The 25,440-nt window shown below is 43.9% G+C and overlaps 1 protein-coding gene across 10 annotated transcripts in view; it reads left to right on the top strand.

Moving 5' to 3' along the window:
• Positions 1–25,440, top strand: part of AMBRA1 (autophagy and beclin 1 regulator 1) — a 141,498-nt gene that overhangs the window by 84,795 nt on the left and 31,263 nt on the right. For all 10 annotated transcript variants that reach the window (XM_082316821.1, XM_082316823.1, XM_082316825.1 and 7 more), the window contains 2 exons: positions 8,086–8,274; positions 11,659–11,813. In XM_082316821.1, the coding sequence (XP_082172947.1) occupies positions 8,086–8,274; positions 11,659–11,813 (344 nt within the window). The remainder of the gene's footprint in view (positions 1–8,085; positions 8,275–11,658; positions 11,814–25,440) is intronic.

The following is a 25,440-nucleotide window of genomic DNA, read 5'->3' as shown; positions in this document are numbered from 1 at the left end:
GAAGTAGATATAGCTTCTAGCCATTTGCAAAAGCAGTGGTTCGTCCCATATCTCAGGTGAAAGCTGCTTCTGGGTCAAGAATATGAGCAATATTTCTGATTTATTTATTTATTTATTCTCTCCTTTCCTTTGTGAAAATTAGACCATAGTTTTACATACGTTCTATGGCGTAAGCTAGCTCTCACACTGGAAGAGACTTCCTTATGCAGACACAAGAATATTTGATGCTTGTGGTCAGCTGATCAAGGAATGACTTTTTCAGGACTAAAACTACCTTGACTAGAAAGTCTATTTTTAACCCAGAATGGTATCCTGATATAGCTTGCTGTACAGCTGCAGAAATATTTGTGGCAGCCTGGATTGAAGATAGGAGGTAGATACTCATGAATGTTTCTTTGTACGGTGATTTTTAGCTTAGGCCATCTCTGTGCATAGGTGAAATTCATTGCTTGACTTCTCAGCAAAAACCGATTGGGTCCTGCTTTAAGGGAGTGACTTCTTTTTAGGGTTAACAGGGATTCTGGTTTTGGAAAGACTTCTGCTTTCACAGGTAGCCACCAAAACAAATTAAGAAAAAGTTTCTCCCAGTCCTAGCCCTGTCTGTTCTGCAATTCTAGAAATTACATATCTGACAAGAGAGGTCTCTGTGGGATACTGTCCTGTTGCTTAAAGAACCCACAAAAGGAGCACATGTAGTGATGCCATAGCAGTAGAGATGTGGGGAATTGAAATCATAGAATCACAGAATGGTTTGGGTTGGAAGCGACCTTTAAAGGTCATCTAGTCTACCCGCCCTGCCGTGCTCAGGGACGTCTTTCAGTAGATCAGGTTGCTCAAAGCTCTGTCCAATCTGACCTTGAACACTTCCAATGATGAGGCATCCACAACTTCTCTGGGCAGCCTGTATGGAGCCATTTACCTCCCAGTCCCTGGGAAATCGGAGGAGCTGGGGGAAAGCCACCAGTAGGCCATCCCATTACAAAAACTTCCTTACTGTGTCGTTGCTAGAGATAAAGTATCTGCTGTTTCTGTCTCATCTTCCTTCACACTGTATAGAATATTGTGGTGTGATGTTTATAGCCTGGTGGAAAGTAAGAGCCCTACTTCTAGATGGTAGCCCTCAACATTGTAAAGGGGGAAGATGTTTTATATTTTGTCCTGGAGAACCATTCTGTCTCTTGGGAAGGAGCACACAGTGTCATCTTGAAAGTAGAATACTGTGTTGAACTCATGTGCCAGTGCTTTGACGTGTCTTGTTAAGTGCCAAACTTTGAAGTACTAATGTAAAGTTGTAGGCTGAGGATCAGTGCTCAAGGCAAAGTTTTGCCACGTGGTGGCAATACTTCCGTGGTCCAGCCAGACTCTGGAACAGAATAAAGATGAAGTCAGAAGGGGGAAGCATCTTGCGGCTGATGTAAATGCTTTGGGACTTCTCTGCAAGCTTGTAAAGTATTTGAAGAGTGCTACAGCTGCTAATAGCTTTTTTTTTTTTTTGGCCTCATCTGGCTGCTGAGAAGGCTGCTGATTTAAAAAAAAAAAAAAAAAAGCATAAGATGTTTGTTTATAATTTATGGAATCCCATAGAAAATAAGAACCATCTGCTCCTCAAGACATCAATATTTCAATCTTCTCCCTCTTCCCTACCAGGACACTTCACTTCTGAAATAGCTTCCAATTAGCTGGAAATTGGGCTACAGTTTCTGTTGTCATTGGGCCCTTCTTGCAGGCAGGGTTCCTGCTACAAGCCCATGCCCAGCCCTTCTGACTCCCCACTTTGTGCTTCATAGTACTTGGCTTGTCCATCTTTATTACCATTTGGAAATGTTCAGTTTTACTCTGCTGCTTCCTTTTTACATGCTGAATCAAACTCTGGCATTTCTGGGTTGTTAGCCCTATCTCCCTCTGCTAAGGTCTAGTAGGGATGTATGAAGACATAGCAGCTGTGCTCATCCTACAACAGATATTTGCCAAGCTTGACTAGGCACAGAACAAAGGCAAGCTGCAAGTTCGCCAAGGTGCACAAATTTGTAGAGACGTTGTGAAGCGGAATGTGTAACGGTGGAGTGGTGGGTTGGAGGAGTTTTTTCTGACTCTTCGTGATCTTGGAAATAAACTATTTTCCCAGTAAAGCATGTGACCTCAATAGCTCTTTTTTTTCCATCATTTCCTATAAATCAGAGGTGGTCATGTGAGAGAGTCTGCTTACGCAGAGGGGGCTATTGCACTTCCTGGGACTGACTTGAGCCACAAGTGGTTTAGGAGTTCAGGCAGATGAAACGATGCAGCTGAAGTTTGGGACTGCCTGCCAGCTCCACTCTCCATCAAAGAAATTACTCTGTGGCCAACCTCCATCTCCGAGCAGCTCTTCTTCCTGTTAAAATTAAACAAAGAAAAGATAGTTTGGAAGTAGGATGTTTTCCACTGAAGCGGATGCATCTGAGCAAGTGACAGCAGCGTGATGAGCACAGTCCTGTGATCTCAGCGGCTGGGCCCCAGCACCCTTCAGAGCTCCGGGCTCGGCTCCACAGCAGCGACCTTGCTAACGCTCCGTCCAGCAAGAGCACGAAAGAGGACTCTGATGGGCTTGGGGAAATGGCTTTGCAGGGACTTGTGGGATTTTAGTCTCTGCCCTGTCTTTCTCTCTTAATTGCAAAATGGAAAAAGATGGCTTCAGATTTCTTCTCTCCTTTTGCCAGTTTTGTTTTTAATAACTCTGAAATGAACATGACACGGTCTTAAACTGTAATTGTCAGTTGTATCAGCTTTGGGGTGGGGAATTTATTTGGCAGCAGAGACAATGCTATCTCTGGCATTTATTTAATGTTCTTCTAGTAAGTGTTGTAGATCCTTAAAATTTCCCACAGCTAACAGGTAAGTATTGAATCGGTGAACAGTGTAGAATATAGCCTTTCCACAGATAAAACGTTTGAAGGTTTTGTCTCTTGTTTATATCTGTTGAATATAGTTTCTCTCATGCTAGTCTCTGCTTGTTATTTCATTTTCTAGCCATTGTAGCTGAACTGGTCTAGTTCTTCCACATTTAGTCACGCGACAGGAATTTGTCCTGTTCTAACACTGGCTGGGACTTGAGGAGGGTTATTTGATAGTTACCGATCCACAGTGGGATGCAGAAGAACTTAAAAGAAGAAAAGGGAAAAAAAAAAAAAAAAAAGCATGCTAAACAACATATAAATAGGAGCAGCTGTTAAGAAAGTGTCATCCGTATAGGGTGGCTAGGAGTGGATGGTGCACCCAGCACTGTTTTCCTTTGGCAAACAGTGCTGTTGCTGCCGGCGTTCCAGGCCTTGCCCAGCTTCAAGCGTAATTATGCTGTAGGTGTAAGCACTCCAAGTTGGCACAACAGCCTGATTAATTTGTTCTCTGATGTTTCTTTTGATCTGTTCTGTCAGCTTGGTGGCTGCATTAACAACAAAAGAAAACAAGACATGAAAGGGCAGCCTTGTTGTAAATGGTTTTCCAAAAATAGCATTTCTTTTTTCCGTAAAATCTTCCGTATTGGCTTCATTTTCATAGATCAGGCCTCAGGCTCAAAGAAATCAAATAGCCTGTGGCTTTGTCAAATGCACGAGTATCTTCGTCCCCCCCTTGTCTTGGAAATCTCTTGATGCTGTTCCTTAAAATGAAACCTTGTTGAGATCTCCACCTCTCACATTTAGACTTTTTCTGCTGGCGCAGTAGGCTCCCTTGGTTCGAGGTGTAAGTGCTACCTGAGTCCCTCATCCTTCGTAAATGAGGGAAGAGCAAAGAACCATAATGCCAGCGTGAATCAGATCTTGAAAGACTGAAATAAAGGGCACTCTTTCTTGTTCAGCGCAACTTGCATCTGTGATGTTTTATGTTCCAGGCACACATCAAGGGGGAAAGATAGTTCATTTCTGGCAGGGGAGCTCACAATCTGTTTTACTAAGAGGCATTCACCATATGCAACAAACTTTAAAAAGAACAAGACATGCAGTCATGTTGGCCATCATTGTGGACTGCTCACCACAAACCTCTGTGCTGTGCTGAAGGAGGGGTGCGTGGGGGAAAAAAAAAAGGAAAAACGGTGTAGATAGAAAATGAGTGAACATGTGCTATATGATAAATAGACTTGGTGACTGGTGATCCAAACCCAACATTGTTTTAAAAAGACATATAGTAAATGCTAGATGAGGAAGAGGATTAGAGACCTGGAAAGGAAAAAAAATAGCCGTGGAACTGTGAGGATATGCCCAAGACATGGCAATGTCCCTGAATCTGTAAATGGTACAGAAGAAATACAAGCATTTCTTACCTTACAAAAATAAAGATGTGGGATTCTTTTCTTATGAATGTCCAACGTTGTATTAGATTAAAAAAACCCCAAACTTTAAAAGCTGAGAAGAGCCATGGATTCTATAGATGATGATTTTCAATAGTTATAGGAACAAGGAGGAAACATCGCCTGTGCCCAGAGAAATCAGTATCTGTCCCCTCTAAAACTTCTTGCACTTCTTTGAAAAGCAGCAGGAGTTCATCAGTACAGAAGGGTCCCTGGGATAAATGGCACCCATACCTTTGGTCTGATGAAGCAAGTATACAGGTTCACTACTTCCAATATTGACCATCAAATGACAGTAGTTCACGTTGTAGAGAAACCATGGCTACCTCATGGGAACTGCATCCTGAACCCCGAGATGCAGGACAAAAACTTTGATATCTAGCAGAGTAGTATGAGAACAGTTCTTAGACCCCAAAGAAAGGGACTGGACTATATTTTCTCTTCTAATAATCAAAGTTTTTTGCAGGGGTGGTGATGGAGGCGTGTTTTATAGTTGTACCTCTGGCACATGCTCTCTCTGTGTAATGTGTAGTTTTGCTCTGTTGCTGGCCACCTTGCTTGTCTCTCTTTTAAGTAGTTAACTCAGGTTTGGCTGGGAGAGTCCCAATATTCACCTGTCCAATAAGTTCCCACCCATCCCCACCCCACCCCCTTTTTTTTTTTTTTTCTTCAATTTTTTAGATCACTGCTGATTAGATTACAACTACAAAGGAATTGGTGAGAAAGGACCCCCTTAGCGACTGAGTCTAGCTCCCTGCTGTCTTAGGCAAGCACTAGTTCCTCTTACTCTGTCTTAAAATTGGTTAAATTCTTTGCCCCTTTCACTTCTGTTGAAAGACTGTTCTAGAATCTAGCTATTCTGGTAGAAATCTTCTAATTTCCAAACTTAATGGCTGCTTTTACCCACTTACTCACCTGTCAACATTATTTGTGAAGAGAACTGATGTTTTTCTGGCACTTACTTTCCAGTATTTTTTGTAAATACATTCCCATTTCCTCACGATCTTTTTTTTTTTTTTTCCCCCTCCTTTTAAACATAAAATACATGTTTCATTTTCCCCAGTCATCTTCCTAGCTCTTTGCTGGACTTGGTACCATTTAGGGTTTAAACTTTCTTGAACATGGCTGACCAAAACTGTGCCCAGTAATCCTGCATGTGCTCTCGGCTCTGATATTTCTATTGTAAGTGTGCTCCCTAGTGTGGTATAGGATTGCCATCTCTTTCACTGTTATGCCAGGTGGATGGCTCAGTCTTTGCTATGATCACCAAAGTTGATTCTCTCTTGTTTCTAACTGAGAAGCTCCTAGGTAAAGCAGAAATTTATAAATGTTAACACACTCTAGAATTCTTTCATTTCACTTCTGTTATGTCTCTGTGTACTTCAGTTCACTGTGTGGTCTGATCATGCTCTGTTAATTAAATTACCCAACTTTATCGACAGAATTCATCAACCAGCTCCACTGTGTGCCTAGCTCATCGATAAAGCTAATAAATAGGACTGGTTTTGAAATGAGTCACTGGAATCCTCCCAGTTTGATGGGGATTACAATAGTGCAACCTGTTGTCATGCATCCTTTAGCTAGTTCACAGCATATACTGCAGTTCTTGTGGTGATGCCCATCTTCTCTTGTGATGACATAATGAGTACTTGAGTGAAGCCTAGATTAAAAAAAAAAAAGGGCAAATTTTAATTCTACCCTTTTTAAAATTAGGTGGTATAGTCTTTAATCTTTATTCTGTTGTCTTTCTGTTCAACTAGCTTCAGACTAAGCACTTGGGAATTCTGTCGTCTTCTGGACCGTCTGTTCTTTGAAGGGCCATGTGTATTTTAGGTTCTGTTATTACAGCACTGACAGTGACTACCATTATTTACCTTTTTTCTGTTCAGCAGCTTTCTGTTTATACTAGGCTGAAAATTACTGTTTTTAGCAGCTTTGTGACTGAAAAAAAATGGTTGAATAAATTTAGCGTATAGGTGTAGGTGGTTTGGTACAGAATGTAATTACATAGTCCACTTTTTATCCTCATCTTCTTTTTCATCGGAGTTTCTTAAATGGAACAGTAGAAGTTGATACCCAACAATGCAGGAAAGCAGTTCCAGGAAAAATGTCTTTGAGACCAGAAGAACTGAAGTTGAGGTTCATCCAGCACTTTAAATCAGTAATGTTGGAAGACGGAGCAGTCCTGTCTGCTTCCCTGTGATGACTTCCTTTTCTGCTGCTGCAAGTGTCTATGTGGCCGTATGGCATACCAGGTTGGGAAACTGTTCTGGCTGAAAAGTGACCTAGACAACAGTCAGTAATTTCTCAGCCATATCAGTTCCCTGATGTAGCTTTCTTTCCACAGAAGTGTTGGAAACAAAGGGCAGGGATTGTTTCTTCTGGCAGCAGCACCAGTTTGTTAAAGCATTGAGTTACAGCCTTAATTTGATTTGGAAGTTCAGACTTTCAGAAGTATGCACAAAGCATTCTTGGCACTGTTCTTTTATTAAACTAATAAGGAATCTAGCCGAAGAAGTGCTTTCATAAACTCATCTGCAATTTTAGCTGAACAAATCAAAGCCACTTCTAGGCTGGGCATGGTCTGAAGGTTTAGAAGAGAATTCCTGGACTGTAAAAGTCGACATAGTGCTCCACATGATGCTGTAGCTTCAAGCATGTGAGATGGGGTGTTCAGTCTTCTAGCATGCAAAGCTTCTATATTGCAAATGTGGGCTTTATTCTCTATTTTTTTGTATTTCTGTCCCCTGGAGTTTGAAAATACTAGAATCTGAAATTCCCCCATCCCCAAAATAGTGGATGCGGTTTCAGCTCCAAACTTCCTGGAATAATTGCAGTAGTTTTAGTGAAACACTAGACCACGTTTAGGTTAGGCTGAGGGAATGAACATAACTCCTGCCTTATCTTATCAAGCCACCATTGAACTGTTGGTGATAACAGCGCTAAAAGGCCTTGCGGAACCTCATCGCACTAGGAATGGCACAAGCGCGTAGTAAGATTCAGTAGCCTAAAGAGCTTATCAGCTGCGTGTGCAAGATGCGGAGGGGAAGAGATTTGTACAAGGTCACCCAGCAACTCACTGGCAGAGATTAAAATAAAACTCATATTTTCTGAATTGCTGCTCACTACCCTGTCTGCTAAACAGTTACTTCACTGATTGCATGAGTGTCTCAAATACTGGAGTAATTAAATGGAGGACTGGCTGGAGAAGTCTCTGCCCTTTCTAACTTGCTTTATCCAAGATTGGTGTAAAAATCAGCTGTCAGAAATGAATGTCTGTATCTGCAGGGAGGAATTTTTCTCTCATCTCCTGTTTACTGGTGATAAGAGGAGCTAGAACTAGGGGCTTAGCAAGAGAAGGGGAAGTGAACTAAGGTGTACTGTTTCCAATGATACCACTGCTGGAGTTTGTCAGAGAGTCACAATTTGGGACTTGTTTAAACAACTGTGCTGTCCTTTACAAAGGATGGTGTTTTGCTCAAAAAAGGAGCGGTTTGATAAAGTGCAATTGCCACTATTTCTTGGCTGAAGGCTCCAGGAGGTGAGTACGATTTCATTCCCTATGCTCATTGCAGTGTCTTATCTCAGTTCTGGAGCAAATTTTACATTAATCAGGGTATTAACGTTTCATAAACTTTTGGAGGAAGCTAAATGTCTGGAGTGTCTTTTGCATGTACTGTCCAGTCTCCAACATTAGGTTTAAATCTTGCTTTATTCTCTGTTGAACCTGAGTGCTTTAATAACTGTTCCTTTCTTCTTTGCAGCCTCTGTGAACGTGCTTGTGCAAAACTGCAAGATTTACAATGATGCTAGCTGCGATATCTCTGCCGATGGGCAGCTGCTGGCAGCCTTCATTCCCAGCAGTCAAAGAGGCTTCCCTGATGAGGGAATACTGGCTGTGTATTCTCTGGCACCCCACAACTTGGGCGAGATGCTTTACACAAAGCGATTTGGTAAGCATGCAGAGAGAATTCAGGGTGGGTGGGAGTGTGAGAAGTTACCTCAGAACTCAGCCTTCAGCAAGAAAGAAGCCTGGATAAAACCAGGCTTGCTAGGGATGAGCCTAGGGGTGGCATGCCTGTGTTGGAGATGAGATCAATAGCCCAACTGAAGTGCATTTACACCAATGCACGCAGCATGGGCAATAAACAGGAGGAGCTGGAAGCCATTGCATGGCAGGAAAACTATGATGTGGTCGCCATTACGGGAACATGGTGGGATGACTCACACAACTGGAGTGCTGCAGTGGATGGCTACAAGCTCTTTAGAAGGGACAGGCAAGGAAGGAGAGGTGGTGGGGTAGCCTTGTATGTTAGAGAGTGTTTTGATTGTCTAGAGCTCAACAAAGGTAATGATAAGGTTGAGTGCTTATGGGTAAAGATTGGAGGGAAGGTTAATAAGGCAGATATCGTGGTGGGAGTCTGTTATAGACCACCCAACCAGGATGAGGAAACAGATGAAGTATTCTACCAGCAGCTGGCTGAAGTCTCACAATCTCTAGCCCTTGTTCTCGTGGGAGACTTCAACTTACCAGATGTCTGCTGGAAATACAACACAGCACAGAGAAAACAGTCTCGGAGGTTCCTGCAGTGTGTGGAAGATAACTTCCTGACGCAGCAGGGAAGCAAGCCAACCAGGGGAGATGCCCCGCTGGACCTGCTGTTCACGAACAGAGAAGGCCTGGTGGGTGATGTGGTGGTCGGAGGCTGTCTTGGGCTCAGTGACCATGAAATGGTAGAGTTTTCAGTTCTTGGAGAAGTAAGGAAGGCGGTCAGCAAAACCGCTACCCTGAACTTCAGAAGGGCAGACTGTTTAGGAGTCTGGTTAACAGAGTCCCTTGGGAGGCAGTCCTGAAGGGCAAAGGAGTCCAGGAAGGCTGGATGTTATTCAAGAAGGAAGTCTTAAAGGCGCAGGAGCAGGCTGTCCCCATGTGCTGCAAGTCAAGCAGGTGGAGGAGAAGACCGGCCTGGCTGAGCAGAGAGCTTTGGCTGGAACTCAGGAAAAAAAGGAGAGCCTACCACCTTTGGAAGAAGGGGCAGGCAACTCAGGAGGGCTACAAGGATGTTGTGAGGTTATGCAGGGAGAAGATTAGAAAGGCAAAGGCCCAGCTAGAACTTAAACTGGCCACCGCCATTAAAGATAACAAAAAAAGTTTTTATAAATATATCAGTGACAAAAGGAGAGCCAGGGAGAATCTCCCTCCTTTGTTGGATGCGGAGGGAAACATTGCCACAAAGGATGAGGAGAAGGCTGAGGTACTTAATGCCTTCTTTGCCTCAGTCTTTAATAGTCAGACTGGTCATACTCAGAGTATTCAGGCCCCTGAGCTGGGAGATGGAGATAGGATGCAGAATGAAGCCTCAGTTGTTGAAGAGGTGGCAATCACCGACCTGCTCCTCCACCTGGATGCTCACAAGTCTATGGGGCCAGATGGGATCTACCCAAGGATACTGAGGGAGCTGGCAGAGGAGCTTGCCAAGACACTCTCCATCATTTATCAGCAGTCCTGGTCAACCGGGGAGGTCCCAGATGACTGGAAGTTAGCAAATGTGACGCCCCTCTACAGGAAGGGTCAGAAGGAGGATCCGGAGAACTACAGGCCTGTCAGCCTGACCTCGGTGCTGGGGAAGGTCATGGAACAGATCATCTTGAGTGCCATTACGCGGCACGTGCGGGACAACCTGGGGATCAGGCTCAGCCAGCATGGGTTTATGAAAGGGAGGTCCTGCTTCACTAACCTGGTCTCCTTCTATGACAAGGTGACCTGCTTAGTGGATGAGGGGAAGGCTGTGGATGTTGTCTACTTGGACTTTAGTAAGGCCTTTGACACTGTCTCCCACAGCATTCTCCTGGAGAAGCTGGCTGCTCACGGCTTGGATAAGTGCACCCGGTGCTGGGTTAAAAACTGGCTGGACGGCCGAGCCCAGAGGGTGGTGGTGAATGGAGTCAAATCCAGTTGGCAGCCAGTCATGAGTGGTGTTCCCCAGGGCTCAGTGTTGGGGGCCGGTCCTGTTCAATATCTTCATTGATGATCTGGACGAGGGGATTGAGTGCACCCTCAGTAAGTTTGCAGATGACACCAAGTTGGGTGGAAGTGTCGATCTGCTGGAGGGCAGGAAGGCCCTACAGAGGGACCTGGACAGGCTGGATCGTTGGGCTGGGGCCAACTGTATGAGATTCAACAAGGCTCAGTGCCGGGTCCTGCACTTGGGTCACAACAACCCCATGCAACGCTGCAGGCTGGGGGAGGAGTGGCTGGAGAGCTGCCTGGCAGAAAAGGACCTGGGGGTGTCAGTTGACAGCCGCCTGAACATGAGCCAGCAGTGTGCTCAGGTGGCCAAGAAGGCCAATGGCCTCCTGGCTTGTATCAGGAATAGTGTGGCCAGCAGGACCAGGGAGGTGATAGAGCCCCTGTACTCGGCACTGGTGAGGCTGCACCTCGAGTGCTGTGTTCAGTGTTGGGCCCCTCACTACAAGAAGGACATCGAGGTGCTGGAGCGTGTCCAAAGAAGGGCAATGAAGTTGGTGAAGGGTCTAGAGCACAAGTCTTATGAGGAGCGGCTGAGGGAGCTGGGGTGGTTTAGTCTGGAGAAGAGGAGGCGGAGGGGAGACCTTATTGCTCTCTACAGCTACCTGAAAGGAGGTTGTAGCGAGGTGTGGGTCGGTCTCTTCTCCCTAGTAACAAGCGATAGGACGAGAGAAAACGGCCTCAAGCTGCGCCAGGGGAAGTTTAGGTTGGATATTAGGAAAAACTTCTTCACCGAAAGGGTAGTCAGGCACTGAACAGGCTGCCCAGGGAAGTGCTTGAGTCTCCATCCCTGGAGGTATTTAAAAGACGGGTAGACGTGGTGCTTGAGGACGTGGTTTAGTGGTGGACTTGGCAGTGCTAGGTTAACGGTTGGACTCGATGATCTTAAAGGTCTTTTCCAACCTTAACGATTCTATGATTCTATGAAATGGAATAGTCTGAACATCAGTGATTGTAGTAACAGGAAGTATTTTATTGACCTTCCAACCAGCCACAAATATAGTACTGCTGGGGAGAAGCTTGTGGTATGGTCTGGACATGGAAGGTGCTGGTATGGGAGAGCTGCTAAGAGAGAGTTTTTTATTCCTTAAAGAACTTCATTGTCTTAGCGGGAGGACAGTTGCTGCAAGGACATGTCTTGCAGAATTTGTTCTTATGCAGGTCTCCTCATTCTTCTCCACCCCTTATGAGGATGAGCTTAGTATGCCATACATTATGTGAATGCTGGAAGGGAATGAAGAAGCTGTAAGGATGAGGCACGGGGAGGGATGTCAACCTGTGAGAGAAATAACGCCTCTTCTCTTCATAGGCCCTAATGCCATTTCTGTGAGCCTGTCTCCAATGGGCAGATACGTAATGGTGGGACTGGCTTCCCGACGTATCCTGTTGCACCCCTCCACAGAACACATGGTTGCTCAAGTCTTCAGGCTGCAACAGCCCCACGGTGGAGAAACCTCTATGAGGGTGAGTTTATGTGTATTCTGTTTCTGTGTGTTTTCATCAGTGATTTTGTGTCATTTTGGCTCTAGCATAGTAGGTGGTTGCTGTGTTATGATAGCAAAGAGGTAGCATGCTCCAGGCCTACTTGAATAATAAACATGTGAAGGAATTTATTACAGAGGTATGCAAACATGGCAGGAGAACATAACAGAATTGTGAAACTTTACTCTGGTTTCAAATACAATGACAAGCAAATATATTCCATGTCGTGTGTGGTATCCTAAGTCAAGATATCACTCATAGTACCTAGTAGGTCTTCAGTACTTCTTAGGCTAATATGCATATTGCTTGTGGTACTACAGCTGGCTTTGCTGAGGGATTTTTTTCAGCTGAGGTTTTAGGATCATTTCCTAGTATTCCTAAAAGTGGCTAACCTCTAGGAGAGAGGCCACCAGCGGTTTCAGGACGGGTAGGAGCCAACCTTCACATCATACTTGCAGGCTGAAGGTGAGGCTTACCATACTTTTGCCAAACAGGCTTTTGTTGGCTATTTATTAATGACCTTTCTATATATATGTAGGCCTATTTTGGCAATGGAATTATCTTTCTGTACTTCTGCTTTGTGGGAGAACTGACCTATGACCCATACTGACTCATTTAGTATATGAGGAAAAACCTTCATCTCTTTGAAAACTGGCAAATAAAGTTAAAAGAACATGTGTGTCTTGCTTTGTTTATCAGTGGAGCACAACAGCTATTCAGTGATAGTGTGGGATGGAAAAAGCTGTGTCACAGAATCATATCATAGAATCATAGAATGGTTTGGGCTGAAAGGGACCTTAAAGATCATTTGGTTCCACCCCTGCTGCCATGGGCAGAGACACCTTCCACTAGACCAGGTTGCCCAAAGCCCCATCCAGCCTGGCCTTGAACACTTCCAGGGATGGGGCATCCACAGCTTCTCTGGGCTACCTATTCCAGTGCCTCACCACCCTCATAGTGAAGAATTTCTTCCTTATATCTAATAAAAATCTGCCCTCTTCCAGCCATTACCCTTTGTCCTATCACTTCATGCCCTTGTAAAAAGTCCCTCTCCAGCTTTCCTGTAGGCCCCCTTCAGGTACTGGAAGGCTGCTATAAGGTCTGCTTGGAGCCTTCTCTTCTCTAGGCTGAACAACCTCAACTCTCTCAGCCTGTCCTCATAGGAGAGGTGCTCCAGGCCACTGATCATCTTCATGGCCCTCCTCTGGACTCGCTCGAGCAGGTCCATGTCTTTCTTATGCTGGAGGCCCCAGAGCTGAACACAGTACTCCAGGTGGGGTCCCATGAGAGCGGAGCAGAGTGGGAGAATGACCTCCCTCGACCTGTTAGCCCTTGTTTTGACGCAGCCCAGGATACGACTGGCTTTCTGGGCTGCAAGTGCACATTGCTGGCTTATATTCAGTTTTTCATGCACCAACACCTCCAAGTCCTTCTCCACAGAGCTGCTCTGAATCCACTCATTGCGCAGCCTGCATTTGTGCCTGGGATTGCCCTGACCCAGGTGCAGGACCTTGCACTTGGCCTTGTTGAACTTCATGAGGTTTGCATGGGCCCACCTGTCCAGCCTGTCAGGGTCCCTCTGGATTGCACCCCTTCCCTCCAGCGTGTTGACTGCAGCACACAGCTTGGTGTTGTCAGCATACTTGCTTCCCACTGTCCCTGTTGCCGACAAAGATGTTAAATGGTGCTGGTCCCAGTACTGACCCCTGAGGAACGCCACTCATCACTGATCTCCACTTGGACATCGAGCTGTTGAACACAACTGTTTGAGTGCAACCATCCAGCCAATTCCTTATCCACCGAGTGGTCCATCTGTCACGCAAACAGGGCATTGCTCGTCAGCTAGGGCGTTGCGTGGCAGTTTGCACAGCAGTTTGCGTGGGAGGGCGCACAGGGAGGCCGCCTCTTCAAAGGAGGGGAGACCTGAAGTACACATAACCCAGCAACTGGGCACCGTTCTGTGACCATCTGCACAGGTCAAGGGCACTCATCCTGCCTGATCCTCAAGAATGGTGGGCACTCGTCTGAGAGCAGAGGCTATGGCTCCAGGTGGGGGGTCTGAACCATCTACCTCAGCAGTGGCTGATGTCTCCATGCAGATGGAGCTGCTGAAGGGAGAGGCCACAGTGCAGACCTCAGACTGCAGGAAGTGCCTAGACCTTTCTCCTGGGGCAGGGACAGGAGGCAGACCTGCCTGCAAAAGGTGTGCCCAGGTGGAGGATCTCCTGCAGTAGGTGGCTGAGCTGCAGGAGATTGTGAGAAGGCTGTGTAACATCAGGGAGGCTGAGAAGGAGTTAGATAGCTGGTTCCAAGCGCAGTCTGTAGTGCACCCACAGCCAAACAGCCAAAAACTCCTCCACCAGGACACGCAGAAGGGAGCAAGGCTTATAATGCAGAAGAACGGAAGCTTGCAACGGCAAGGACCAGCAGCAGGAAGAAACTTCCCCCGAAGCCTGAGGTGCCCTTGCAGAACTGTTTCACCCCTCTGCAGACTGAGGAGGAAAGACCCAACACATCAGGAGAGACACTGGAGCTGAGTAAGGAAGCCCCATCTGCTCCTCGTATAACCAGTGCAACTAAGAAAAGGCAGTGGGTGATAGTAGTAGGCAACTTCTCTTCTGAGAGGTACAGAGGCACCCATTTGCCGACCTGCACTCTCTAGAGAGGTGTGCTGCTTACCAGGGACTCTTACCAGGGATGTCACCAAGAGACTACCGACTGTCCAGTTGATAATGCACAAAGAGTTGAGGAGGCAGAATTAGATAATTTCTAAAGCTAAAATTTGGGCTGGATTTAGTTTTAGGCCATGTATTCAGGTGACTTTTGTTGCAGGAGATGAAAAATAGCTATTCAAACCTTTTCATTTGGGGAGATAACTTGATCATAGTGGAATTAATTCCATGCGCAGCTTTTTTCCCTCTACCTCCCCCCCCCCCCCCTTTTTCTTTTTCAAAAGGCCCCTCTGATTATGATTACTTTTGGCAGAGCTTTCCCAGTGTACAAGGGTTGCATTGAGCCATTCATCTAGTGGCCCAGCACTGGGGAGAGACTTGTCTCTGGGAGAAATTGCTTGATTCACCTTCAGACTCTATAGTTGCTCTTCAGACTGCTCATGATTCAGAGAGGGTCATCTCAGCTGCGTCATTACATGAGCTGCTCTATCAGCTGATATAAAACTCTTGTTTGTCATCATCATCTGCTCCATGTTATAATGCAAGGGAGAATCAATGATGAGGATATTGTTTGGTGTACCAATCAGCACTTTGTCAGCCCGGGTTCAGAGCTACCATTCTGGTATGAGCCTCTTAAGGTAAGAGGCAGAAATTAGAAAGTATTTATGAGAAAAGCACAATTTGGTTAGCAGGTATGGTTGGTGAAAGCTGTGTGGATATGATAAGATCACTAATTACATGGGTTCAGTATCCTATTAGATCCTTTTAAAAGTCTAGTTTGCCCCGGTACTGTTTCTTTTTTCAGTTATTTTAAGATCCTAGTGAAATACATAGCTTTTACTGCCAGATACAGGAGTATCCCTTCCCACAGTTTTTACTATATCGTAAGAAGTTAAGATCAAGAAGTCCTATTAGCTAAAATCATGTCTCTTCCCATAAAGAGCTACGGTAGGATTCTTTCCTCTCATCCATTCTTTACATTTGCTCTAAACTCCAGTTGCTATGGCTTCTATCTAGCCCTTCCTTTTGGAGACTTTTTTTGTAGCCAGCTAAATCAGTAAGCTTCTGTCTAAATCTTCCATTTATATTTCTTCATCTCCATTTCAAACCTATCTTCTTTCCCTATGGTGTGTTACACTCTTCAAATGCTCGTACCCTTGCTCTTAGTCACCATTTAGTGAAGTAATGCTTTGTATTCCCTTAATCTTTTCTTGTAATTCAATCTTCCAGCTTTCGTCTTTTTCTCTTCTGAATTCTCTCCAAAATACCCTTCTTTTTTTTCCCTCATTCTGGGATATGTTTAAATGTACATAATGTGATAAGCATAGTCTTACCAGAAGCCCACAGAGGGTATTTTTTTCTGCTTTTTTGGGACTACAGGGCTTTACTTACGCAGTTAAAAACTGTTGGTTTTTTTTCTTTTTTTGCTGTTATGGTGCATTGAAAATTTTGTACAGTTTTTCCCACCCTTGCTTTTCAGACTTGCTCCATATCACTGCACTCCTGTCTTTCTCGTCTGCTGTAGCTCTGGATTATTTTCCTCCAGATGGATTGCATGTATTCTAAAGGTTGCTTTTTTCATCTTTCTTGCACATGTATTTTTAGCTTCCAAAAACCTTTCCCCCACGTTTTCAAATCTATCCAGTCTAGCAGGATTTGCTAACTAATTTGCTGTTTTCCCCTTCCCTACATCATGTTTAAAGATGTTAAAAATGTCTCATTTTTGACTGCTTTGGACTTTCAGCTTTCTGCCTATGTGACAGGGTCACAAGTAGACCAGTTTGAATTAATTTGGTTAAAGAGCCTTCCTGTGGGATGATGTTGAGTATTGTTTCAACATTCTGGTGTGTTGTTGGTCATCTTTGTGCAGTCTGTAGGACCAAGCTTGGAAAACATAAAACTGTTAATCTTGTAAATATTATTCCTTCATCTAGTTCTAAAAATTAGTAGATCAACTACAGGTATTTCTTCTGTTTTGAATTTTGCAATAAGAGTGCTCCCTAAGTTTGTAATACTTTTCAGGACATGCAAAATGAAAATGGAGCTTGCAGTAGGAAACTTTATAATATTCTTAGCACGCTTTCTTTACAGTGGCTGCTGTATTCATATTCAGTTGAGTAAAAACCTGTTTGCAGCTTGGCCAGCATGGAGTAGAAAAAGGTTTAGGAAACCTGGTGAAACTGTATTCTTCAATCTCTAATGTGCACATTACAGAGAATCAGAAAACATCCTTGTTGCTTCTGTGCCAACAGGTTGTAATACAAAGCAATTGTTACTCAACTTCTTAATTAAAAATAAGTTGTAGCCATGTTCTGAAGCAATGCTTTGTGGATATTTTAATTTTACATTAGTTGCAAAACTCCCAAGAGAGAAATTCAAGAGAAATGCTACATCAGATTCTATGAAAATTCTTGTAAGTTGTCTCACAATTGTTCCTTCGTTCCCTGATGCCTTTTGATTTGCAGTCGATGAACCGGAAGAGTAGGGCTTGGCAATGTGGCCTGTAACTCACTCCAAAAGCATGGCAACCTGCTGAGGAGTGAAATACAGTGATTACTTCTGCTTCCAATTAAAATGGAAAGCCCCTTCCTCCACATCCTTGACTAGCAGCCAGTGGAATGCAGGTTTCTGTTCCTCAGAGAAATTCCTCCATCTTGCTGTTGAAATAGAGGTTTTGAAGATGCAATTAATTAGTTTTGTTACGTGAAACTCTAATACATTTAATTACACCTAGAAATCCACTGGCTGCTGATGTAATTTTCAGAGTTGGAGAGAAACGTTCTCTCCGAGAACTAGAGCACTTTTGGATTGTACTAAGGAGCATCTTGGTTATACAACTGTGCATTGTCTGTATACATCTTGCTCCTAATATTTCAGGGAGGTTGGGTAGAGTTCTACGGGCCAGGGCTGATGTGATTTGACAGTTATGAATTGTGCTCAGAAATGGAGTAAAAGTATTGAATTGTCATCAAATATGGTAGAGTCATGAGCTAGAGGTTCATGCTCTTTCTATTCACTTCCTTAAGACTGATCTGCTTAGCATTTCAGATGTAAACCTGGCTTTGCTAAAGAACAAGTTTGGTTTTCAGACTGAGGTGTAAAAACCTCTCTACTAGCATTGACTTTTAACAAGAGTGGTGTGCATAAGCTTCATTTTTTATTGTTTGTGTTCGTGTTTTGTGGGGGGGAGGGGTGTTTTGTTTTGGTTTGGTTTTTTTGCAAACCTAGCTAGCATCTATGGAATTTATCTGTAGCTGGAGAGTACAGGGGAGGAATTGCTTTTAGTGTATCTCTAGCTTGGAGTGGTACAGGTAGCAGTGGTACTGGGAATTGTCTGGAAATATTTTAGTTTCAGAGATGGGAAGTTTGGAGAAAGGACTCCAAATATGGAGTAAGAATAGGTTTTGCAGCCTATTTTGAAAGCATAGGGGGAGCTGGTCTCCAAATAAAGAGGATCTGTTTTCAAGCTGCTTGGGTCTAGGGTGATTTCTGAATTCCGTATGATTCCAAGAGTATACGGAGGTTAAAGAACTTAGAAGAACATGAAATTAGAAACTTCGTTGGAGCTGAAGTTCCTTAGAAATGTAGAAGAGTAACGATCATGTTGCCCTGGATCTGTTAGCAGTAGATATTAGTGAGAAAGAAGGCCAGAAGGTAGTTTTATTTCTAGCATTCACAAATTCTGATGCCCTTGCAATGTTTAATGTTTTTCATTTTACCCAGAGGAAGCTAACTCTAAATATCAGAAAAAAACATAATTACTGTAATCCAAATTAAAATAAGACTTGGAAATGGGCTTTTAAGCTGAGGATACAAAAAGTGAGTTAGGTGATAGAAAAATTTGATTGACATGAAGCTGAAGAGCAAATCATGCAATTTGTGGGGATAAGGTGACTTAAACCAAGCCCCATCCTAAAGGCTGCATTGTGCTTTGAATCTGGAAGGAAATTCAGGCTGTGGAGATCTGGAATTACCTCTTGACAAGACTACTGGTATTTGGGAGACATCCCACTGAAGTGGTCAGTCAGTAGCCTGGATGGAACAGAATACGTGTACACTCCCATTGTAAACAGACGGAGAATTCCAAATACTGGAGGAAGAAGGGCCTGAAGCAGAAAGGCACACGGAGTTTTAGCACAGAGCCAAGCTTTTTTCCAGCGTATTAACTCTTAACGACAATGCACAGAATATGTGAGAAAATGCACAATTTTATTCAGTGCTGTTGTCTTCTGAGCTTCTTGTAAGTGTCAGTAGAACGTATGCAGTGTGGTCTGCAAAGGTCACTGCCACACCTCGTTGACTCACTGGATGAGCTGTGAGTGCTCCTGCAGCCATGAGCGAAGGGGCTTTAAGCCTGAGAGCAAGTGGCTGGGCTCATGTGCTTCACTGGGGTGCAAGTTAGTTTTGTCAGAACCCTTGATATTGTGAAAAGAAGATTTATTAGGAGAATATCTGGAGATGGGTTACTGTAACATGTTACTTCCAGTGGAAGAGTTCATGTGAACTATCATACCTCTGAAAACAGGAGTAGTTTGCAAGAAAGAGTACCAACCTTTTGCTGTGTTATTGGAAAAGCATGCTTATTAGTGTGGTCCCTTGTGTCTCCTTTTGAGAGAGATTTTTGACATCTTTAGGTCGACAGGGGGAGCTTCTGACAACTCTGAGTAGAACTGCAAATAATACTTTCAATTACTGCCCAAAGAAATTTTTCACACTTGGCAGAAGCTGAACCAGGTAGGTGTTTCTTAGACTACCAAAAGTCCAAGCAGAGTCACAGACTACGTGTACTTGTTGATACTAGGAAGAGGGAATGGGGACAGAACCCTTTTCTGACTGATATGGGCAATCCCTCCTTTTAATATGAAGTAGAGCATAATATTCTGGTTGAGGCCAAGTAGTTTTGTATGTTATGTGTGTCAGCAGATTCTGGAAGGTATCTTTAGAGGAACAGAGCACATCCAAAACCCATGTTGGTAAGCACTGCTTATGTAGGGTGCTGTAAGAAAGAGCTGTCTGTATTCAGCACCATTGGAAAATGCAACGCCACCTTGGTCTTGCAGATGGCATGAAGATTTGCACAGATGTGCACATTTGACTATAGATGCACGAATGGTATGTTGTAGGTTAGTTGAATTGCTATCTTGACCAATTCACCCATGTCTGCATGAAGACTGCTGAGACAGAATTTACAAGAAACTGTAAAAACTTAAAACTCATTAGGATCCCTTCATAAAATATTGTGTTAATAACTCATGTGGTGGTTAAACATGGGAGCAGTGTCAGTTTTAGCAAACTGGTATGAAGAAAAGGCAAATGACATCCCTTCGGGATGTTTTTACTTCACGGGATGTGAAGCTGAGAGCCAAGATCTTTTGTTTAATATGGGGTCCAGTATTAGGAGCACTGAGCCCTTCCAGTTAAGGTAAGGCCTCGAGCCCATTTGCCCCACAGTAGCTACTGTTAACTTTGGTGCAGTTGGGTACATAGTTTTAACTAGACAGAAAAAACTATGTCAAAGATGGTTCTGCATCTGAGATTATTTATGTGTAGTCATCTTGCCCAAGTCAGGTAAGGGGAAGGAAGCCAAGGTGAATTATTACCAGATTTGCACTAAACTGACCATGGGCTGAGAAGAGGTTTGCAATTTCATGAGGATTTTTTTTTCGGTACTTCTTCCTACCATCTTTTTTGAATTAAATTTAAGCCAACTCTTTCCTCCAGTATTTATTCCTTCCAGACGTGTAGGCAGCTGGATGACAGCCTCTTTTCACCTAGATGAGGGTGCATGTAGCTCTGTCATCAACATATTGTTGACACTTGATCTTGTATGCCTTTCTATTGAGGCACAGCAGACGGAGAGTGGGGTGGAATGGCAGCTGTGCACGAATCCTTTGCTCTTGTCTTTAGATCTTTAACATATTGTAGATTTTGCTGTTACAGTCTCAGCATGACATGTAATGGGGAATTCACAGGTACTGCTTTTGGTTTGCAGTCTGAGTTAAGGGCAAAAATGAAGAAGCTTGTCATTCCTCTTGCCATAGAAGTGACCATGTTTTTATTAAATTGTTCCAGCATTGAGAGCTGTCAGTGACTTTTGCAAGAGATAGCAATAGCTGGGGGCACAGTCCTGTTTGCACAGTTCAGTTCACTTGTGCATCTGCACTGAATTTATACGTATCTATCTTCTGCCACGCTAACACCCCCTTTGGCATTCCTGTTTCTCTCCTTTCATCTGTTCCAACCACGTGCATGCACAATTGAAAGGACAATTCTTTTGTTTAGCAATTTCTTGCTTACTCAGCCCTAGGTTTCAGATCCAGGGTTGGACCAGTCCCCTAAAGGGCTTTTTGGAGGTATTACCCTAGTTTTGCAGCCTTTAGGAGATGGGTAGTAAATTAATGAGCCACTTCACTGCAAGTGTGTTATTTTCCTGAGTGAGAGCTTTGTTACCTGAGATGATCCATTTCTTCATAAGACCTAGTTCTTTTTAATGTTTTGAAGTTTCCCACTAGTTATTTTAAAGCTCTTTCTCATGTAGTAGTTGTGTGGCAGGCTTGTGAGATAAAGTACCAGCTGATAATGCCGAGAGCTAGCCTAAAGAAAGAAAGGGTTAGGTGTGCTGTAATGAGACTTCTCCTGATTTGGAAGATGAACAATAAATTATGTGATCAAGTATAGTCAGGAAAAACCAACAATGTCTTACCTTTGCATAAAGTTTCTCAGTCCATCCAACAGAAACTTCTGGTGCTGTCCTGTTTTAGGAATTAAATCAGGTATCCTCAGTTAAGGTTTCAGTTGATGCTGAAGAATTAAGGGTTAGTTCTCATTTACTTCACTGTGGCTCAGAAAGCAAAGCTAGGATTTTCTGCACTGACAACAGGTGAGCAGAGAGAGATTTGTTGTATTGGTAAAGACTGAAGAAGAATTTCATATATGGTCCTGTTGCATCTGGGGAAGATAAATGGAGTTGAAAGAAATTTTATTTGTGCAGAGTATTAGATGATAAGATCCATTTGAGGGTAAGACTGACAAATCCAAAAAGATAAGTGCATTATTTTTTGCTTCTTCCATTTTAACAGAGAAGATCTAATGGAAAGACGTGTATGTTGTTGGCAGGAATCAGCCATGGGGGAGGGGTTGAGAGCAGCATAGATCAACCTGCCTAATAAGAAGAGACTGGGAGTAAAAAAGCAATTATTTTCCCCTGTCTGATCATGGGAAATGCATCCCTTTTTCTTTGCATCTGCGTATACATACAGAAAGAAGACTCCTTCCAAACAAAGGGGAGACTTGCCTTGTTTCAAAATACTGATGTACATTGTCTTACGAATAAATGTGTTGAGCCATCGGTCAATTATCCCAAGGAGTGTTTGTTTTGCTTTGCAAGGCCCCCTGCTTTAGACAAGCTAGACTTGAATTCTGCTGCAGAGGGCTCTGGCGCTTGTGGCAGTGCAAGGCATAAGCCTGAATTTCAGTAGCTTTTGTGAAATTCGTAAATAGAAGTCAGAGGAAAGAATATAATCTAAGCAGAAAAGGGATAGTGTTATTTATTGAGGAGATCAGGTTAGGATGTCTTCTTATGCTTCTGGACCTTGAAAAGCCACAGACTTATTTAAAATAATTGGCAGCATTATAGAAGTCAGTGATGCAGGTGGCTTCCTGGCAGGTAAGCAAAGGACATATAGTGCTTTCAGTAGAGTGGTAGATGCTTCATAGCAACTTATCTGATATCCTGGTGTCAGAGGTGAACTAGTTAACACATTGACATAAAAAAAAAAAAAATAAGGTGAGATCTTTCAGTGGCAACACCCTATTTTGATGAGTAAGGCAAAAAAAAGATAATGAATTTATTTGGGAGCTGTTCAGTCTCAGTAAGGTGCTTGCAATCAAAAAAGATGAAGTGAAACTTCTGAAACTTCAAGTTCTTGTTCAACGTCAGATTGTGGAGCAGAAGATGAAGGGCAGATGGGGAAATGCAAAATGTGTGCACCTGTCGTTGGACTGCTGTTGGTTTTGCTCTGCTTATGCCTTTGTCCTGTTGCTGCACCTCATCTGCTGCTCTGCAAATACAAGTGCACTTTGTAGTTTTCTGCATTTTTTTGAATGCTCTTTGGGTAGTTTCATACTGTACGTGCTTTGCTTTGAGGTGTGCTTTCAGTGAACTTAATAATGTGGATTGGCTGTGCTTTTAGGGCTGCATCTGTATTACACAGTTCATGTAGCTTAGTTTGTTGAAGTGTATTACAAAGTGAGGTACCTGCAGTGGCCAGAAGCTCTAGTACAGTTGCAATTACATTGGGAAAGCTGTGCAGCCTCCACAATTACTTTGGTGGTACAACCTGTATCCATAGGAAGAGCACTTTGTTTACCACCATAAACTTCAGATCTGTGCCGGCACAAGATATAAATGTTGGCTGCCAGTACAGCTAAACCTATCCTGCAGAGCTCAGCACTCCTTTCTGAAGCACTTTTCTCTGCAATCCAGGTCAGAGTGGTCATGAAGCTGTGTATTTTACCAGTCCTCCCAGTAAGAGGGTTTAGCGCATTAGATGTTTCTCTTCCTTGTGTGTTTTCATGGTCAGTCAGCCTCTGGTGACAGCATTGATTCAGTTGAAAATTAATAATTAAATTTTAGGCTGGTGCCTGATAAACCCACCTGGTCTGCTTCAGCCTTTTCTCTCCCTTTACCTGTCAGGATGGAGCTTCACGGATGACAAGATTTCCCCATGTAAACAAGGGAACAGCTGTACCCCCTCCCCACACAGCCTTTATCAAGGCTGATCTAACAGCCTGGCTTACTGTTTGGGCTAAGCAAAGGTAATGACTTGAAATTTATTGGCATCTTGAAAGGCGATGCATCTAGTCAAGAGCAGGAATGTCTCCACTGAATTTAAAAAGATAAAAACAAGAGTTCCTGCTGAGTTTCCCTGCCCGCTTGTGCCAGCTTTCTCTTCTCCTCCAGCTTCAAAACATGTTTTTTCTTTCTTGAGTGCCAGAGAGGAGAAGAAAGGTCCCACTCTGCCAAACAAGTAGTGTTCAGCACTCCTCTGCCTTCCATTGCTCTCCTTAGAGGTGGGAAGGCCTTGAGCAAGGAGACGGCTGTGCAGGATGACGTGGTGCCTCCGCTTTGGCCAGGCATGGTGCTGCTCGGAGCGGGCAAGCGGTGCAGCACCGTTGCCAACTGGCAGCAGTAGCACAGGCTTGGGGCAGCCTGCTGCTGCCCTGATGACTGACAGGATCCTGGCGATTGCCCTGTCCAGCTTTTTAATGTTACCACACCCCAGAAATTCAGGGGAAAGGTGGAATTTGAAGAGCGTTATTAAATAGCAGCAGCTTCCCTGGGACAGAGCTGGAGGGGAAGAAACACTAGGTCAATAAATAGGGCTTTGCAGAGCAGAGGCTTTTATGAAAAAGTTTTCTTATCCCTTCAGGGCAGGTACAAATTAACTGTCTAGCTCTGTGCTTGTGTGTTGTGCCCCGGGCCCCCTTCTTCCCACTTAAGTACAGCAGCTTGACGGTGAGGAAGAGATCATCGGGAAAGATCCCTTGAGGCTGTTGATTGTCATGCAGCCTCTCCTGGCTCTCTGCCATAAGTAAATATTTAGTTTAATACCTAAGCGGTGGCTGTGACAGGTGCTACAGTACTGATGTGCAAGCACTGACAAGTTGGAGGGGGAGCAGCAGCAGTGGACTTGAGGTGGCCTTTGCACTCCACATGCAGCTTGTTTGCAGAACACTTTGGGGGCCTATTTTTTTCTTTTCCTCATGCCTTAACAGCCCTGCTTTCTCTGAGCCATCTTCTCCCCTGCTGAATTCAGTGTTGAAGAAGTGGCTGTGAAGTGATGAAATGATCTTTAGGGAGTTCAGTAGATGATGTACGTGCCCACCCCTGTTCAGAGAGGATGGAAAAAGCACACCAAAGAGATAAGTAGTCGCTTCTAGTGTGGTCTTTGAAAATAAAGAAGTGCAGACATAAATTACTCAACCAAATCTTTCCCTACACTTCATGGTTACAGGGATGTAGAATGGAAGCAACCAGCTGTTTCTTTACTGAGTATTGCTTTCCCTTTGTATGAGAGTCACCTTTTGTGTGGAGGCTTAGCTACCTAGACAGTTTTAGTATGTCTAGAGGAATACTTTTTATCTTGGTGACATCCCCTGAACTCAGAGGAGAGATGGAGTCCCTGAAATGACAGAATGCTTCTGGAATCTCCTGTGAAGTGTGGGGAGATCACCAGAGACAGCGTTTTCTACAAACTTAAGCACAGGTCCAGCAACTGTTCTGTGTGATCTCGGCTGGCTTGTGCGGCCCTAAAGGGAAGGGGTAGGACCTTTCTTGCCTACTGAAATGACATTTATATGCTTATGTTGTTGCCAAGAAGAGAACAGCTTGCTATACTTACGTTGCCTGTTTGGGCTTAAGCTTCCATAGGGATGTTCTGAAGCTCCCACTCCTCAGACTTCACAGTGTTTATAGTTAGATAAACATACCATTCAAAATTCTGTTTCAGAACAGCATCTGGAAACAAATGCAACTGCCAACTTCATAAAATGCTGAATCGCCACATCTAGTGGTGTGGCTATGTATTACTGAATTACTAGTGTAGTGATGCTAGGAGCAAGTTTGACATTGCTTATGGTGGAGAGCCTGGAAACTTTCTGTGACTGCTGACAGTGATTATGGGGCTGATAAAGTGTGATGCAATACGATATCTTTCCTAAATGAAAATGCCACCCTATTAAAAAACTCTCTGGAGGCTGTGATAGAGTGTGGTGGGCACCTTAAAGATTAGTGGACTTTTACAACAGTGATTCTAAACTGGTTCCTGAACCCTCGGCCATCAACATGGCTGTTACACATGGCCTGCAAGTAGTCTGTGGACCAGCCCTAATGAAAGGGAACTGGTGAATTATCAACTTCATGCATTTGTATTGCT

This window comes from Platalea leucorodia, assembly GCF_965183815.1.
Source record: "Platalea leucorodia genome assembly, chromosome: 7".
NCBI classification, from domain to species: domain Eukaryota; kingdom Metazoa; phylum Chordata; class Aves; order Pelecaniformes; family Threskiornithidae; genus Platalea; species Platalea leucorodia.
Note: the sequence above shows the minus strand (reverse complement) of the source record. Positions and strands in the feature narration are given on the sequence as shown.